We start from the raw sequence: 18745 nt of genomic DNA, 5'->3' as shown, positions 1-18745 counted from the left end.
AGAAGTCCCACTGAGATGGCTCTACCAAGGAGGCTGGGGGCTGCTGTGGCAACCCAACTACCACCCGCATGTTGTAGCTGTTTTACCCTCCCCAGCCAGTACCCGGATGGAAGCCCCTCCCTGGAGATCTCATCTCAGAGGGTCATGCCAGCAGGCACCCACTGGCCCGGGGTCGTTCCTGGGGACTGTCCCTGGCAGGGTCCTGGGCATGGAGGGGACAGCCTGGCCCAGCCCCTACAGCCCCTCCATTGTCCCTGTGACCTCGGTTCTTCCCCTCTGGGAGTTGGGTCCACAGCTCCACTCCACAGGGTACCCTGGAACATGTGGCCTTGGCTGACCCCTGCTCCTTCATGCTCCCCTTGCTGCAGGCTCTGCCATCCCTACCCCCGCTCTGCTTCCTGGAATGGGGTCTCTCCCAGGGTTAGGGTTAAAGGCTCCTGGACCCTGACCGACCTGGCCTGCAGCAGTGAGGCTGGGAGGCATGAGGAGTGGATGAGGGCCAGGGCATGGTGGTGGGGGGATTGCTGCACACCCCTCCTGTTGTTTCCCGGGGAAGTGCACTTGGCCCCACAGAGCACTGCAGGTGGCTGCAGGAGTCTCTCTGGGTGATGGGGGTCCCGTCCTCGCATTTTGCAGACCAAAGGAGAGAAGGGTCTCTGAGTCCACCCAGGACCACACACAGGGCCCCAGAGTAGAAAACCCTCATTTTATTCAGCATAGCCAGGCAATCTCACTCCACGGTGGCCCAAATATAAAAGAAACAAACAAAAATAACACCAAAAGAACATAAAAAATCCAACACAACGCTGCAGAGGGGAGGAGGGGCCTGGCTGGCAGAGGCCCCCTGGCCTCAGTGGCCCATGAAGACTCCCTGAGGCCTGCAGGAAGGGGTGGCCTCCTCACTACCCTACCCCCACCTGGGGCGCTGGCTGCCTATGCTGCCTGCGGGTGGGGGCTGGGCCCCTCGGTGGAGACCTCCTGGGATGGGGAGAGATGGGCCTTCGGTCCCTGTGGGGATCAGGATCTGCAGAAACAAGACACAGGTCAAGGACTGGCTGCAAGGTCAGGGTCCCTCCATGCCTCCCCGCTCCCCCCAACCCCACCTCACCCCACTCCCAACCCCTAGCCCAGGGTGGGGGTGGGCGTGGGGGTTGATTTCTGGGCCTTTAGCAAAACTGCTGCTCTACTGTCTGCACATTCTTTGCAAATTCTTCCTTCCTTATTATTTTTCCTGCTCAGAAACGCAATGGAAGCCCACAGGCATCCTTGCTGGGAACGCTGTGTCCGGCTGGTCCAGCTGCCTGCCCGCCTGTGGACAGGGTCACTGGGACACGCTAATGAGTCCTGGGTCTGGCCAAACACTTATGTAAAGAGCTCTGAGAGGAAGGACCCGGGCCGGCGGCCACTGCCCACAGGCCCCTGGGGACGGACGGGAGGAGGCACAGCTGCTGCTTCTCCCGCTGGCCCTGCCGAGGGCCTCCGGGGAATGGTAGGGTGGGGGACACTGGTCCTGGCTCCTTTTCCCAGCAGCTGCAGGGTGGTGGCTGTAGGCCCTGAGCCCCCAGACAACCCCTGGGTTTCCTGCCTGCCCCCTTCCTCCTCCTCCTCTTCCTCCATATTCACAACCTCCTGGGGACCTGGTATGGTAGATGCCCCACACAGCCCTGGGAGAGGAAGGGCTGCAGCCAAGCCTCCTGGGCACAGGGGAGGAGGTGAATATGCTTAGGTCTAGAGTGACTGGGCCATAGGGACACAGCCGCACTCAGGGGAGCTAAAAGGAGGGGTTCAGGAGGAGGAGGCACAGTGGGGGACCCTAGAATAGGCAGAGAATCTTGGGAACACTGGGGGTGTTCTGGGGACAGATAAGGCCAGGATTGCCTGTAAATGGGCACAGATCCTGCTCACACCCTGAGCCCTGAGCCTGCTCACACCCTGAGCCCTGTCCTAGCTCACACCCTGAGCCCTGTCCCAGCTCACACCCTGAGCCCTGTCCACACCCTGAGCCCTGTCCCTGCTCACACCCTGAGCCCTGACCCTGCTCACACCCTGAGCCCTGACCCTGCTCACACCCTGAGCCCTGTCCCAGCTCACACCCTGAGCCCTGATTCTGCTCACAGGCTTATGCTCCTCCCCTACCATCCATTAATGAGCCCACACTTGGGGGACAGAGGTTTGGGGGGCTCTCATTGCATGTCCCCCAGCAGTGGACCAGAGCTTCAGTTGAATTCTGAGACTTCATCGTAAGGGATTAGGACGGGAAGGGTGAGGGAGGGGTGGGGGGTCTCTTACTGGACAATTTTACAATTTGTGGTGGAGACGTAGCGGCCTGTGTAGTGAATGTTGCATCTCACCACGTTGTTGGTGAAGTCAGACTCCAAGACGATGTACTTGGGGTTCACATGCACCTGCCAAGCACGCCCAGGAGAGAGGAGGGAGGGAGATGTGAACCTGGAGGCCTCATGTCACGTGGCAGGCAGGTGAATGACTGCCGGACTGACAGACACACGCATGCAGAATGGCCACGCAGGAGAAGGGGAACGGAGGCAGACACGACAGAAAAGGGCAGTTCAGAGTCCAAGACTGCAGGATCTGCTCTTCCTCATCCAAGACACCCCAGGCTGCCACCAGAGCAGGGCCTGTGTCAGCCTGACCAGCATGGGGAGCTCAGAGCCCAAGAAGTGGGGACCTGTCCCAGGGAATGCAGTGGCAAGGCGGGTCCTAACTCCAGGCCTGCAGCTGCTGCTGCTCATCACATGTCCCTTTCTAAGTGATGCACAGAAGATCTATCCCATGCCAGAGGACCTCCGGGTGGAGGCGGAGGTGGGAGGGATGGACCACATGGCCCGCAGGCCGTCCTGCCTCAGGTATCTGAAGGTAGTCCCTCAAGGTCGTCATGGAAACAGGCAGTGTTGTGGAAGGGCAGCCTGCGGGCAGCAGGGCCAGGAGGTGACAGGACACACCCAGGGCTGGAGCGGCCTTGAGGATCAGGGAGTGTGGGCGGAGAGCGCTGAGCATGGGAAGCAGGTGCAGCAGCACCTCACCTTGAGGATGTAGTTCCCAGGTTGCACATCGGTGATGTCGATCCACTGGCAGTCGATGTCAGCGTTGTAGGTGTCGTAGCAGCCTGGGCTCAGGCCCTGGGAAGAGGAGAGGGAGGCTGGGGGCTGCTTCAAGCCAGCCGGGGGCTATCTGCATCCCTCTTCCTGCTGGCCATGGATCTGCCCCCTGCTAAGGCCACTGAGTAGGAAGGTCACGAGGGGGTGGGGCGGAGGAGGTGGGGCCGGTGGGAGGGGCCAGAAAGCAGACAGGCCAGGTGGGTTGCCTTGGATGTGAATGGAAAGGCTATAGATTCACCTGGACCCCGTTTCCCCAACAGATACAGACAGGCACACCCCAGTCTTAGGTGTTTGGGGTTAACAGTGAAAGGTGGAGGTCTGATCTTATTGTGGGGTGTAACAGATGGGCAGGCCCAGCAAAGTGGGGGGCTTTAGGCAGTGGAATGAAGTTGGCTCAGCTTGTTCTTCAGCCTCACTGGATGCCGACAGCTCCAAACTAGGGGAGGAGACTAACCCCTGCCCCCTGTGTGACTGCTCCCTGCATCGTGGTATAAGGCAAGGGAAAATGACAGGCACCATGTGCCACCCAGCTGCTGCTGCGCCAGCCCCAGAGATGAGGCAAGAAGGGGGGCTGGGCTAGGAGGGAGGGAAGGGTTGGCTGTCCCCACAGGACCCCGGGGTAGCCTGAGGCCAAGACAGAAGAAAGAGTCGAGTGGTCAACCCACCCCAGCTGGCCTGCCTTACACCCCTGGCCTGGGGCCCAGTGTTAGCACCCTGTACCCCAGACCCCTTGACCGATCGGTTCCAGCCCCAACCTGTGTGTGAGAGGTGCAAGCATAGCGCTTGAGGTTGCCAAAGTCACAGGTGCTGTCTTCCAGGCAGAAGCTGGCCTTGTGGCCCTCGGCCACCTTCTTGCCCGTGGCTGCATCCAGCAGGTCGTAGTGGCTGAACTCGTCCATGCTGTGGTAGTGTCTGCCGGTAGGAAGGAGGGCCTGGGAGCCTGTCTCCACCCAGAGGGGGCAGCCCCAGGGGACTCTGCGGGCCCCTGCCACAGCCACCTAGGTTCCTGGGTCCCCAGAACCTACTAGGCAGCACCTCTCCCTCTACCCACCTGCCTTGAGCCTGGGGCAGGATGCCCCTTCACTGTGCAACACTCCCCCCACCCCAACCCCCTTGCAAAGCTGCCCCTGGCAGGTGGCGAGGGGACCCCCACCCGATGCCCAGAGAAGAAGGGGCACTGCCCCACTCACTGGTGGCAGCTGTGCCACTCCCAGGTGTGCTTCGGCCGGTTAGGGAGGAAGTCCCCAGTGCCCTGATTCTTCACGCGCTGGGGGAAGCGCAGCAGCACCCGTATGTCGTAGTCGGTGGCCTCGGGGGCATAGGCAGTGCTGGGGGTTCAGACGGGGATACTCGTGTAGGTGGCTGGGTGCAGTCTTTGCCATTCCTGCACCAGAGTCTTGTTCTCCAAACAAGGTGGCTCTCTCCGTACGGCACACGGCTGCTGCCCAGGCAGCCTGACCCCGGCCTCCAGAGCTCAGCAAGCCTCCTCCCTCTGGGGAGTCCGTCCTGATTGTCCCATCACCTGTGAGCCCTACCAGCACCGACACTCAGGCTGGGAGTTCCAGGGGCCATCTGCCCATTTCCGTCCAGGAAATACAGGTCTCATGTGGACTGCCTGCTCACAGCACACCGGCCAAGTCCTCACTCCCAAACAGAGCTTCCAACACACACACACACACACACACACACACACACACACACACACACACAGGAGACGTGTGCACATGGGCATCTGAGACAGCAGGGCTACCGAGAGGCACCTCCCTCCCACGGCTGACCGGGGACAGCTGTCCCGGCTGGCTTCAGGGGCGTGTTTCTGGCAGTCAGGAGGGTCTGGGACCCGAGACCAGCAGTGGGAGGTGGCCATGGAGGATTAGCTTCGGGGATGTCTGGCAGCAGGCCCCAGGCTCCCGTCTGCCAGGGCATAAGGCCGGCCACGTCTGGGAATCTGTCTGTGTCTGAGCCGTGTCTGTGCTCATGGCGTCCTGCCTGAAGATCACCGTGGGAAAAGGCCCAGCCTTAGAGCCAGGCCTTGGCTATGGACCCGCGGGGGCAGCCCGACACAGACTACACTGTGCAAGCTGTCCAGGCCACCTGCAGGTAACCAGCCTCTGAATGGGTCCAATCACCCTGCTTAGTTACACACGCTGCTTCTTTCTGTAAGTCAGACTTTTCTTTCTTTTTTAAGATTTTTTTTTTTAATCAGAAAGGCAGATTTACACAGAGTACGAGAGACAAAGAGAAAGATCTTCCATCCACTGATTCACTCCCCAAATGACCACCATGGTTAGAACTAAGCTAATCCAAAGCTGGGAACCTCTTCGAGGTCTCCCACACGGGTGCAAGTCCCAAGGTTTTGGGCCGTCCTTGACGGCTTTCTCAGGCCACAAGCAGGGAGCTGGATGGGAAGTGGAGTAGCCAGGACACAAACCAGCACCCATATGGGATGCTGATGCTGCAAAGCAGAGGATTAGTTAATTGAGCCATTGCTCCGGTCCCTACGTCAGACTTTTCTCAACGAAGAACACGGCTGGTTGTATGACCCTCTGGTGTGTATTCCCTGCCTGCCCTCACACGGGCAGCCACATGTACCTACCACTCCCAGCTGCTCCACTTTCCAACCTAGCTGTCTGCTTACATGCCTTGGGAAGCAGCAGGCAGTGATGGCTGAAGTCTTTGGGCCCCTGCTACCAATATGGGAGACCTAGTTGGAGGTCCTGACTCCTAGCTTCCGCCTGGCCCAGCCCTGTCTGCTGTGGTCTTGTGGGAATCAGTGGATGGAAGACCTCTGTCTCGCTCTCTCCTCCATTCTGCCTTTTGAATTAGTAAACACATATGAGCCACGTAAGCGAGACATGAGCCCCAGGAGCAAGGGGCAGGGAGTGAGTATGGTTTCCTCCTCACTATGGAAACTAGGTTCAAGCAAACGGGTTTGCTGCCCCCTCTGCCAGCGCCGTGTCCCCAGGGCCCACTGGATCAGGCAGAGACGTTTGGCCTTTGCGTGTATACGGCTCGCTCATTCATCCTGCAGGTGCATTATCCAAAAGGACTTCCTGAGAGAGGGGGTAGCCCAGGTGAGCTGAGCTTTAGCTGCTATGATTCCCTTTAGGGCTGGTGAGAAGGTGGGAGGCCCCTGTGTAGTGATGAACACACAAAAGCCAGATGTCCACTTGCTCCTCGCTGAGACAAAGAGACCAAGGCCTTGGGAGGCCAGTGTCGTGCAGCGTGCAGGCCACCTGGTTGGGACATACACTTGTGCTCCGGGAGACTGCATCCTCCGGCGCCTTACCTGGCCAGACACTTCTCTTCAGCGGCGCAGCGCAACGAGTACAGGTGTGCTCTCTGCACGTACGTGGATGCCTGCACGTAGTTGGGGTCTGGGACCAGGTCAGGGAGGCCTGCAATGGGCGGGGAGTGGGTGGGGGCAGGAAGAGTTAGACGAGAGGAGAAACATGGGCATCAGGCCAGCTGTGTGCATATCCAGAGGTCACCTCCCCCGCCATTGTGTGCATGCCGGGAGATCACTTAATTCCACCTCCCCAGAGCCCAGCCCAGACACCCCCCCAAGCTTTGCACCCTTGGGGGGTGTTCAGATGTAGGTGGGAGAAGGGAGGCGGCAATGAGCATCTCTGGGGTCCCCAAAGACCTTCTAAAAGGGCCAGAATGGAGGAGGAACATGGAAGGGGGAGCGGAAGTAGGAGATGGTATTCTTGTCCAGGGAGCAGTGTCAACAAAGGCCTGGAGGCAGAACCCAGGAAGCCATCCATTTCCTGTCTGAGCTACTCCCTGCCTCTGTGCCTCTCATCCTCCTGCCACCTCCAGGCTGGGTTCTGGCCTGGAGTGGGTTCCAGAAGGCTCAGGGGCAGTGCCAGGTGGATGCTGGCTGGCTGGCTGGCTGGCTGGCTGGCTGACTGGCAGGAGGGGTGGGCAGGAAGGGCTGGGCAGGAAGGCAGGCTCTGTAGCCAGAGTCCTAGGCCTGGAGGCTCAGTCTCACCTTCTGGGACTGCCTTTCAAGCCAGGCCAGGCCCTCCTCTCTGTGTCCCTCCCCACCACGATGTGGGGGGTACACCTGCCAGGCCGCCAGCCCTGACCACATCTGGAGTTCAACTTGCCAGAGGGCTTGGCCCCTCCCTCTGTACCTCAGAGCCCAGAGTTTAAATATACAGGGCAGGCCTTGGAGAATGGCTCCAACCCTTGTGAATTCTGGGGTGGCTGTGCCCTCCCCACCAGCCCCCTGTCACCTCCTCCCTCCCCTGTGGGTGCATTCTTGGGTCCCAACTCAGAGTTCCTAAGAGATCAGCAGAAACCAAATGCAGGTGTCTTAACCGCAGCATCCTGCCTGGGAATAAGGAAGGAATGAGTGTGTGGTGGGGGCTCAGTCATCAGAGCCTCCCCATATCCCCCCACCCAGTGAAGGGCAGAGGGCCTGAGGAAATGCCCCAGAAGCTTACAGGCTTGGGCCTGTGCACAGCCCTGGGCCTCCTGGGCAGTTGGTCAGTCAGCCAAGCTGACCACACCTACTAGGAAGAGGAGGGAGCTTGCAGCACAGGGTGGGTGCCGATGAGGTGGTTTCTGGCTGATGGGGACCTCTTGGCCAGCCCAGGCCCCATTACTTGAGCCCCCAGGAATGTCTGTAGTCCCTCCTAAGGGACCCTCAGGCCCCCAAACCAGCTGGGAGCCCATGCTCACACTCAGCTCCCAGAAGCCATGGGAGTGGGGGTGAGGAAGAAAGGAGACACACAGCCGCTGGCCCCCACCACAGGCCCTGCTTCAATAAACCCTTCACAGATGGCTCCATGTAGCTCTGCGGGCCTGACCCTCCCTCCTCAGGCAGCTTCATGAACAGGCTCAGAGGGTCAGGGAGCTAGGAGAGCAGCTTCGCAAAGGATAGTGCTGTTCCTGCTCACACCCTGAGCCCTGGTCCTGCTCACACCCTGAGCCCTGGTCCTGCTCACACCCTGAGCCCTGAGCCTGCTCACAGCCTGAGCCCTGTGCACTGCTCACACCCTGGGCCCTGAGCCTGCTCACACCCTGAGCCCTGGTCCTGCTCACACCCTGAGCCCTGGTCCTGCTCACACCCTGAGCCCTGAGCCTGCTCACACCCTGAGCCCTGTGCACTGCTCACACCCTGGGCCCTGAGCCTGCTCACACACTGAGCCCTGGTCCTGCTCACACCCTGAGCCCTGGTCCTGCTCACACCCTGAGCCCTGGTCCTGCTCACACCCTGAGCCCTGAGCCTGCTCACACACTGAGCCCTGTGCACTGCTCACACCCTGGGCCCTGAGCCTGCTCACACACTGAGCCCTGGTCCTGCTCACACCCTGAGCCCTGATTCTGCTCACACCCTGAGCCCTGAGTCTGCTCACATACCCTAAGCCTTTACCCAACTCACACTCTTTTGAGGCCTGACCCTGCTCACAACCTGAGCCCTAACTCTGCTCACATTCTGAACCCTGACCCTCCTCATGGTCATCTTTTTTTTTTTTAAGATTTATTTATATTTATTGGAAAGTCAGATATACAGAGAGGAGGAGAAACAGAGAGGAAGATCTTCCGTCCGATGATTCACTCGCTAAGTGACCACAATGGCCGGTGCTGCACTGATCCGAAGCCAGGAGCCAGGAACTGCCTCCAGGTCTCCCAAACGGGTGCAGGGTCCCAAGGCCTTGGGCCGTCCTCGACTGCTTTCCCAGGCAACAATCAGGGAGCTGGAATGGAAGTGGAGCTGCCAGGATTAGAACCGGTGCCCATATGGAATCCCAGCACCTTCAAGGCAAGGACTTTATCCACTAGGCTACCGTGCTGGGCCCAGGTCATCTTCTTTCTGTTAATTTTGAGGAATACCTGCTGGGAAGGAAGTGTTCCTAGTCCACAGTGACTGGCAGTGAGCCTCAACCTATACAGTCCTGTCTGTTCCCCTGCGGCAGATGGGATTCCCCTTAAGGGCTAGCGGGTCCTGCTCAGGCTGTGGCCTCAGGAGTATTTGTCCTGGACTGTCTGACGGGCAGCGGGCAGCCTCATGGAGCAAGCTTCCAAGCACTCTGTGGCACACGCCACTGCCCTGCTCCCTGAAACACAGGGCAGGAGACTAAGGTAGGAAGAAATGCTGAACTTGTCCATGGTCACACATCATGAGTCTGCGCAGTCCTGCAACACCCCATGGCCAAACACCCCTGCCCAGTACCCCATACACACACTAGTCATTGTTGACTATAAAAATGAGTTTGAAAGCAAAATCTCTACCCATCAAATGCACAGATTTGAGGTCTGTCATTGGGTGAGATTTTGAATGGCCACAGGTGAATCACAACTGTTCTAGGAATGCAGGGAACCACAGGTGCCCTTGTGGTTTGGTTTTTCTTCCTTCTACATCTCTATCCCCTAAGCAGCCAGCCAGCCAGCATGCAGGATTAGCTGCCTCAGCAGGACTGCCCCCTGCCCCCAGTAGGTGAAAGCAGGACCCTGGAGGCAGCAGGACCCTAGGCCAGCCTGGCTCTGGAGACCTGTGGATGCCCAGCCAGCCCCTCTCCCACAGTGGGGTCCAGGTGCACTCTGGGTCCATGGCGCCCCCACCCCCACCACTGAACTCTAGACCAGCATAGTGGCTCCATTAACAACCCTCTTCCTTCAGGTGCCAGGATTCCATATGGGCACTGGTTCTAATCCCGGCAGCTCCACTTCCCATCCAGCGCCCAGCTTGTGGCCTGGGAAGGCAACAGAGGCTGACTCAAAGCCTTGGGATCCTGCATCCCCCCGTGGGAGACCCAGAAGAGGCTCCTGACTCCTGATTTTGAATCAGCTCAGCACCAGCCATGGTGGTTATTTAGGGAGTAAGCCAAGCAGATAGAAGATTTTTCTCTCTGTTTCTCTTCTGTAAAATCTGCCTTTCCAACAGAAATACACAGACCTTTAATTAAAAAAAAAAAAAAAACCTGAACTCCCCCACCCATAGGTGGATGTTACATATGATAGACAAGAGCCAGGGAGTGGGGGTATTCTTAAATCAAGACATCCCCCCACCCCAGAGGGCCTGAGCACAGAGGGGAATCGGCCAGCGGTCCTCCCGTTCAGGGCACAGGCAGGCAAGGTGGCTGTACCGTTAGCTTTGCTCCCAGCAGGAAGGGTGCAGTCCTGGCCTTGGCAGTGGAGCTACCAGGACACTAAAGCAAGGCCCAGAACCTTCCATGGGGTCTAGCTGCCTATAGAACTCAACCTGGACAATCAAGAAGCCCCAGAGTCCATCTCGTCAGTCCTGACCACCCCTTCACCGCCACCAGGCTCCCCCTCCCCACACTGCTCCTGCTCTCTCGTCCTTCTTTGCACATTTAACTCTCCCACACCACCCCCCACACAGCAGGGAGGTCTGTGGCCATTCCGCTCAGCTCACTGGGTGGCCCAGGAGGCAGCTGGCTGGTCAGGGAGCAGGCCCAGGCTGCCCTTTGGAGATGTGAGCACCCTGGCCAGGCCAGGCCTCTGTCACCGCTTCCGCACATTCTCTCTCTCTCTCTCTCAGGAGGAGCAGTTCCTAAGGATGTTCCTGCCCAGCCTGAAGTTCTTCCCTGTGGGCAGCGACAGTTCCCAGTCTCATGGAACTGTCCCTGCCCACAGGCAGATGTAGGGAAGTAGGGGCTGGGCGGAGTCCCCAGTGAGGGCACCTCCAGATTGCCTGTGCCTGGCTTGGGGTCACGAGCAAGCACATGCCCAAATGCCCCTCGCAGGGTGCCTTCTGCCTGGGCGACAGCAGAGTGCATGACCAAGCTGTGGTGAACTCGAGTCAAAGCTCCTTTCTTTGGCAAGCAAATCAGGTTTGAGTTTGGAAAATCCAGCATTCCAGGTAACCCACACATCTACTTCCATCAGTGACGGGGAGAGAGACCCAGGCTCAGCTCCCATCCTGCATTATCCTGGATCCCAACCAAAGTCCCCTAAGACCAGCTGCCCGTGGTTAGGAGGTGCTCTGCTTGGGCCTCTGGGCCCTGCCCGTGACCCCACAGGAATGCCGGGGGCAGGAAGTAGAAGCAGGTGTGGCAGCCTCCGCCCCTGCAGGCCCTGTCCAGCCACCACTGCTACTGCCCAGGTTTCCATATGTTCTTGGTTCCACAAGAAAGCAGGCAGGACTCCAGCTGGCAGCTGCCGGGGATAGGGCCCTCCAAGAGCTAAGGACATGGAGACTGAGACCCTGAGGCTGGGTGTCCTCAGTACAGGGCACAAGAAACACACACACACACACACACACACACACACACACACACAAGCCAATGAGCCCCACAGAACATTCAGGCCAGGCCACTGTTGGCTCCCTAAAAGTGTCTACCCTTGTCTTGTCCTGCAACCATTCCCAGGGCACGTGACAGGGAAGGCCAGGCCCACAGGGGCAAGGGCAGACAGGGCCACCCTCAGGGACCCCAGGACTCCTGATCCTGGTACAGATGGCAGGATGGAGAAGGTGCACCCCCAGAGACAAACAGGATCTAGGCAGCACAGGGCCCCTTGGGGATGTTCACATGTAACATGGGGAAGCTATGGGGGCAGGCTGGGGTGGAGAGGAACTGCAGGTGCCTCCAGGCCTCGCACCTCCAGGTGAGGACAAGGCTGGCACAAAGCTACCAGAGTTGCCCACCCCACTCCACTCCTGCTGCTTGGTCAGCACAGCCAGGCCAGTGAGTCAGGCAGGGGTGGGAGGAGGAGGCCATGGCTGCGACATGGTGGTTTTCTGGGGGCTGAAGAAATCTGTCAGCACTAAGACCCTCCCAGCTCAGGGCAGCCAAGGGTGACGGGGGTGGGGGGGCGGCGGGCAGGGGCTGGAGCTAAGGGGAAGGGTCCCTCCTGGGCCCTCAGCCAGGATTTTGCTAAGCAAACACTAGGCAAAGGACTTGAGGCTCTCTGGGCCTCTTTCCTTCCTAACCCAGCAGGGCATGGCATGGCACGGTGGGCCGCGGGAGAGGCCGCTTTGCAGGGGAGAAAGGCCTAGCTGGGGAAAGGCATTTGGATCAGCCGGACAGACAGACATGCGTGGGCGATGTTCACATGTGTTTGGTGTTGTGAGGACGCGCCCACACCCACACTCATGCGGGCTGCCAAAAACCAGGCCTCAGGCCCTTGGGTGTACGGCCAGGAGGGATGAAGTCACTCTCCATGGAAGAAGAAGCCCCCCCACTCCAGGCTCCCAAACTTGGCCCAAGCGGGGGGAGGGGGCTTGGCCTTCTCTGGACTGGGATTTTCCATGGTATTGAGCTAACACTAAGGATCCAGGGTGCTCCCCCTCTGTCCCCGCACCCCCTTGCTGCTGTCACCCCACACCCCGTGCCTCCGTAACTAGGTCATCGGGACACTGCTGAGCATGGTCCTTGTAAGCAATGCCTGCATATCTCCTCCTCCTCCAGGAAGCAGCATCCCCCCACCCCCACCAGGGCATCCCCCCACCCCACCAGGGCATCCCCCCAACCCCACCAGGGCATCCCCCCAACCCCACCAGCGCCAGCACACCAATTGTCCAATGGAGCCCAAGCAGGCGTCCCTACAGCACAGCCTGGCTCTCTCCCCCGGCACTCCTAGAAACCTGAGCATGGACGGGCCAAAGAGGGGCCTTGGGACGCCTGCTGGCCCAGAGCCCGGACGTGAGGCCCAGGGCTGGCTCTGCCAGCTCCCGCAGGACCTTGGAAGCATTCATCCCCTCTTTGCCCAGAAAGCACGGTGCTTGTAGCCAAGCCTCAGGCCCAGGGCTTGCATTCGAAGGAAAAAAAAAAAAATCCTGCAAAAGCAGAGTCCCCCTTTGGTGAACTGTTCCTGAGCCTGCAGGGCCAGTACACACCAGTACACACCTGCAGATGGGTGGACACCTCCTCCAGGAAGCCCATCGGGTTCATCAAGTGAGATCAGCCCCAGCTTTGGTGCAGCTGCCCCTGGATATATCTCTCTCTGGCCTGGGGTCCAGCAGCTCCAAGGATCCTGGGGTACCCTCAACAGCCCTCTCTGCCCCCTAACCCTGGCCATTTGGGCTCGAGACAAGCTGGGGAGCAGAGAATCACGGGAAGGAGTGGGGAGACTGCATGTGCACTTGGAACCAAGCAGAAGACTCAGACCAGAAAGCAGCCACCACCATCACCACCCCTCTTTCAGCCCTGGGGAGGCGGGAAGGGAGTCCTGAGCCAGCGAGAGGTGGTCTGTCCACCTCTGCACAGGCGCTCCAGGCCTCACCCACAGCAAACCCTCTTGTCTGATACCCCACCACCCTTCAGGCCACATTAGTGCCTGCCTAGTCTCAGGTAGAACACTTAAGAAGGCACCCCGGGCCCAGCAGCATGGCCTAGCAGCTAAAGTCCTCGCCTTGAACGCCCCGGGATCTCATATGCCGGTTCTAATCCCGGCAGCTCCACTTCCCATCCAGCTTCCTGCTTGTGGCCTGGGAAAGCAGTCAAGGATGGCCCTAAGCTTTGGAGACCTGGAAGAGGTTCCAGGTTCCCGGCTTCGGATTGGCACAGCGCCGGCCATTGTGCTCACTTGGGGAGTGAATCATCGGACAGAAGATCTTCCTCTCTGTCTCTCCTCTCTGTATATCTGACTTTGTAATGAAAAAAAAAATAAATCTTTAAAAAAAACTTAAAAAAAGAAGGCACCCCCAAAAAAGGTGCCACTACAAAAAGCTGTATTAAAGACACTATGTAAAATAAAAAAAATCAAATACAGGACCAGTTTTGTGGCTTTCAATGCTGGGACCCCCACATGAGCGTCGGTTCAAATCCTGGCTGCTCCACCTCTGATCCAGCTCCCTGCTAAGGCACCTGGGAAAACAGCAGAGGACGGCCCACGTGCTTGGGACCCTGCACCCACATAGGAGACCCAGAGGAAGCTCCTAGCTCCTGGCTTTTGCCTCTCTCAGTCCTGTTTTAGCCACATGGGAAGTAAACCTGTGGATGAAAGATCTCTGTCTCTCCTTCTCTCTATGTAACTCTGCCTTTCAAATAAGCAAATGAATAGACATATTTTAAAAAAAATCAAAACGAAGGTAAGAAGTCTGTGATGAACATCCTCACATTTCAAAGTTAGGATCTTTGTGCATTGCCCGGCCTGCCTGGGTCCAAGTGCACCGCGCGTTTGTGTGTCACCCGCCTTGGATTTCCCTGGACTTTTCCAGTGCATAGTACTTGATCCTGGTGCCAGAATGTTTTACATATCCCTAAAGCCTTGCAAGCCAGCTGGCCTGGGAAGGGGTTCCCCTCTAAATTGTTCTCCAGGGTGGAACTCACAGATGCCTGGAGGGGGCAGCCCCCTCTGCCTCACCCCTCACCCTGGGAAATGCTTGTGTGTGTGTGTGTGTGTGTGTGTGTGTGTGTGTGTGTGTTGGGGTGTGCTCTGATGACCCCAGATGACCCAAGAGCCAGATGTGGAAGGTACCTCCTCGCACAGCCTGGTCATCCCCTCAGGCTCCCTATACCTCAGTGCCCGTGTTCCTCCCCAGGCTTACCTGGCCAGCGCCTGGCCCCGGGGGTGCATGAATGTGCAAGGAGGTGAGTCGCACTGTGGGAGCCTACATTCACTGGGACGGTTGGCAGGGTGTTAGCTTTGCAGCACAGGACAAGCCCCGGGTCCCCATACTCACCGCGCCCGTTCGGGCTAGGACGGTACACGCTGCCCACGCTGAGGCGGCCCTGCTGCGCGCCGTCGCGCTCCCCGTTGGGCACCGACGAGTCCGAGTTCCTCACGGGTAGGTAGGGCGGCTCCAGCACGCGGAAAGGCGGCTGAGGCTCCACGGCGCGGGGCTGCGGTGCATAGGCCTCGGGTGGCGTGTTGGCATAGGGCGCGTACCATCCCAGGCGGGGGTCGCCGCCGCCCCCACCAGCTCCATTTGGCACCGCCTCGGGCCCTGGTCCGGGGTCGGGGTAGGCGGGCTCGAAGCTTCCTCCGTTGCCCTCGCTGTAGAGGCTGTGCGAATAGCGGCGGTCCAGGCCGTCGGAGGGCTGCGGCTGTGGCTGCGGCTGTGGCGCGTACGGCCTCTCCACCGCCGGCTGGAAGCCCTGTGCCGGGTACTCCGGCTGCTCTTCGCCGCCGCCGCCGCCGTACTCATCGTATCGCGTTCGCGGCTGGAAGGGGTAGACAACCCCGGCCGACGCCACAGCCGCCGCCCCTGCGCCCAGGCCGCCGCCAGCGCCGCGGTAGTACACGTAGCCCTGTTCATAGGTCCGAGACGCAGGGTCGTAGTTCTCGTACTGGCTGACGTAGGGAGCCTGCGGGTAGGCGAACTGTTGCTGCTGGAAGGAGGGCGGCTGGCGGTAGGTAGTGGCGAAGGCCGAGGCCGAGGCTGAAACCGAGGAGGCGGAGCCCCCGTGCCGTTGCTGGGAAACCGAAGTACGGGCCCGGGCCATGCCCGTGCTGTCCCCGACGGCCACTTCGCGCCAGTTGTCGGGCACCTGGCCGAAGCCGAACGGGTGCCTCGCCTGGCCGCGCACCGTGTCTGAGCCCACGCGCCCGGGCAAGGACAAGGGCAGGGACGGCGCCTGACGACGCCGGGGGCTCCCGTGGCTGCGCCGCGGCTGGGCCTGGGGCGCACCGGCCAGCAGCACCCGGGAGCCACTCTGAGCGCGCCTTGGTCCGGCCGGCTCGTACTCGGAGCCCGAGTTGAGCAGGCTGTACACCTGCCCGTTGTTCTCCCACTGGATCAGCTGCCGCCAACGCGCCGGGTCTGAGCCCTGCTCGGGCTGTGCCTGCTGCCCGCGCACCAGGACGCACAGGCAGGCGCCCCACACCAGGGCCCCCAGTTGCTTGCCGGCGGGGGCCAGAGCCATGATGGTCCGCGTGCAGAGGCCGGCTGCACCGACCGGGACGGGACGGGCCCCTGAGCGCGCTTCTCTTGGCACCGGCTCGACGACACGACGGCTCCTCGCCTGCCCCTGGCTCTATCTCTGTCCATTCTGGCCTTGTCCCGAGCGGGACGGCTCCTCCGATGACAGCATGTCGAGGCCAGGGGGTCAGGGCAGGGCAGGGGCGGTGCCCGGGGCTGCGCGAGGCTCGGTTTGCAGGGCACGCACTAAGGAGCGCTCGAGGACGCGCGCGCGAGCAGGATCACCAGGGGGGCCTTACATGGCCAAGGCCCCGCACTGGCTGGCCGCTGGGCGGGCGCTTCCCCCCTCTGAATGAACCAGCAGCGGGCTGCTAGCGGGGGAGGCTGCGGGGTCCGCCCGCTGGGGCCTCGTCCGCGGGGCCCTATGGTCCGCCGGGTTTTAGCTATGTGGCCTGCCCCCTCAGCTGCTGGGCTCGCTCAGTCCTCTGAGCTCCCAGCCAAGCCACAGGCCCGCAAGAAAAGAAGAGGCTGGGAGTAGGTGGGGGCCAGTGGGGCGTCCGGCCGGGCTGGCAGAACAGGGCTAGGAGGAGGGAAAAGGGGGTGTCAGCTACACCCTCCCCCCAGTCTGCCCCTCTCTCCTTTGGCTGCAACCCCTTTGGCCTCCCTTTGACTTGCTGGCTTCTTGCTTGGGCTGGAAGGGGCCACTGACCCTCTACCTCCCTCCTCCCCAACCCTGGGGGCACTTTTCTTTGAAGCTTCATTTCTGTTTATTTAAAAGGCAGAGTTTCAAAGTGAGGGAGAGACACACACAAAAAGAGAATCTTCCATCCATAGGCTCATCCCTCCAAAATGTCCACAGAGGCCAGGAGCTTTTTTGGGGTCTTACACATAGATGCAAGGGCCCATCCCACGTGGATGCTTCGCCAGGCACATTAGCAAGGAGCTGGGTGGGAAGTGGCTCAGCCAGCACTCATACGGGATGCTAGCAGGTACCGCAGGCAGAGGTTTCACTTGCTAATGCTACAACACCAGCTTCCTGGAGATACTTATTTCTAGTTCTCCCAGTTCTGGTTCTGCTTCCTAATTCTGAACCCCAGGGGCATCCCCCAACTCACATACACACCCATTCCTGAGCACACGAATGCTGCAGTTCCAGCATCTTGATCTTCGGAGTCTGTGAAACGGGCTAGAAGAACGGGCCTGTGAAATCCCGTGAGAGCTGCTCCTCCCACGTCCCAGGTCCAAGTCCGCAGGAGCCTGGGAAGTACTGCGGCACCCACACAGGGATCAGTGAGACCCAAGAAGTTAGGCAGGAGTGGGGACTGTCAGGCCTGTGGCAGGCACAGCTGCTAAGGGAGGGCAGAAGGAGGACTGGCCAGCTGCTGGGGGCAGTTCAGCTGGGGGTCTTCTCTCTGCCATGCCACATCTGACCGGAGGACCATGTCCTTTGGACACATGGCAAGAGGAGCTACCTAGGAAGTGACCCTGGGTGTGATGCCACTCAGCCTGCTGCCCACAGCCTGTCCTTGGGGGCCTGAGGCAGAAATGACTTTCAAACCAGCTGGGGGACACCTGCCCCCTACTAGGTCCCCACATATGTCCCCTCCATCTTGCCAAACTGGGGCACTCTTGAGGACCTAGGTCCCCACCTCCATCCTGGCCAAGGGGAATCCTCATCCACTCAACTTCAGGGTCCCAGCATGCATCTCCCTGGTGTGCCTGGAGGGTGGGAGGTGGGGAGTTGGGGGAGGTAACCCGGCCAGCATGCACCCACAGCTAAGTTCTCTGGCTGGTATCTGGTTCCAGTGCCAAGAGAGGTTTCACCCCAGGACCCATTGGCTTGGCTGTGGACCTCAACCAGACACTCACGCAGCCAATGCTGGGACCTACAGGGTTAAGCGCCCCCTCCCTCATGCCCCCCACAGTGCTGGCCTGAGCTGCCTGGAATCCCAAGGGTTCTGCCTGCTGCCTGCCAGCGGGAGAGGAGAGGGAGGAACTAGGTACCCCACCAGGGAAGGGCAGAAGGAGGAGGTGAAGGGATTAGTTGGAGGCTGGGGGACCCCAGTGGCCTGTAGTGCCGAAAGCAGGGCCCCCTCCCTTCCTGGAGCTTGGGGGATGGGGGAGGGCCTAGGCTAGCTCTTGGCCCGGAACCCAGCTCCCCGGCTCCCACCGCTCCTGCTCGTTTCTTAATAAGGTCGAATCCCAGTGAGTCAGCGGGAGCCAAGTTTCCTGTCCAGCTGAGTTTGAATAAACTCTGCTCTGAAAACTCCTGGGCCAGGGACTGCAAGGCCTGCCAGGCACGGGCCCCACTGAGACCCCAGCGCCAGGCCTGCGGGATGCCTGGCCAGCTCCCAGCTGCCTCCAGGGAAGCCAGCGGATGTTTAGAGCCCCTCTGCCTTCCTCTGTGGCCTGGGGCGGGACGGGGGCTGGGGGGTGGGCACTGCCTTTGCTCCAGAGGATGGATGGAATACAAGCGGGACCCAGGCCAGCCCAGATCCTTGGCTCTAGAGAGAAGCAGGGAGGGGTATCTGCCCAGGGTGGGTCTTCTCTGGCATTTTCCAGGCTTGATCTGTCGCCTGTGCCCTCGGCCCAGGGTGACCCTAACCAGGTCTCCTCCCCCTCTTTCCATTTTTCTGTTTCCAGGCTGGGGTGGGAGAGCCAGGGATCCCAGCAGCCTCAGCCTGAGCTGACAGAGTTCAAGGAGGCGGGGACAGGCTTCGGAGGGTGCTGCGTGGGATTAGGGTGTCTTTGGGTATGGGGGCGGGCAGCTCCTCTCTGACCCCATAAGCTGGGAGTCACACCCACGTTTTTTAAAGCCCAGGCACGCAGCAGTAGGCGGCTAAGCTGACAG

General features: G+C 60.0%; 1 protein-coding gene across 1 annotated transcript; it reads right to left on the bottom strand.

Annotated features, from left to right (window-relative positions):
- Positions 1–946: 946 nt before the first annotated feature.
- LOXL1 (lysyl oxidase like 1) lies at positions 947–16254 on the bottom strand. The gene is made up of 7 exons (XM_058665457.1): positions 14716–16254; positions 6406–6514; positions 4307–4444; positions 3872–4028; positions 3042–3137; positions 2290–2405; positions 947–1024 (listed from the first exon to the last, which is right to left on the bottom strand). Exons 1-7 carry the CDS (start codon positions 15896–15898, stop codon positions 1018–1020), a joined length of 1806 nt encoding a protein of 601 aa, XP_058521440.1. The 5' UTR covers positions 15899–16254; the 3' UTR covers positions 947–1017.
- Positions 16255–18745: the final 2491 nt, after the last annotated feature.

The sequence above is a fragment of the Ochotona princeps genome, chromosome 6 (assembly GCF_030435755.1).
Source record: "Ochotona princeps isolate mOchPri1 chromosome 6, mOchPri1.hap1, whole genome shotgun sequence".
Classification (NCBI taxonomy): Eukaryota; Metazoa; Chordata; class Mammalia; order Lagomorpha; family Ochotonidae; genus Ochotona; species Ochotona princeps.
This window is presented reverse-complemented; position numbering and strand designations above follow the sequence as displayed.

Coding starts and splice junctions, on each gene's coding strand:
- LOXL1 (XM_058665457.1), bottom strand. CDS start 15,898: ATGGCTCTGGCCCCCGCCGGCAAGCAACTGGGGGCCCTGGTGTGGGGC. Junction 4,029..4,306: donor GAGTGGCACAGCTGCCACCA/GTGAGTGGGGCA, acceptor TCCTACCGGCAG/ACACTACCACAGCATGGACG. Junction 3,138..3,871: donor CTTGCACCTCTCACACACAG/GTTGGGGCTGGA, acceptor TCCTCTTCCCAG/GGCCTGAGCCCAGGCTGCTA.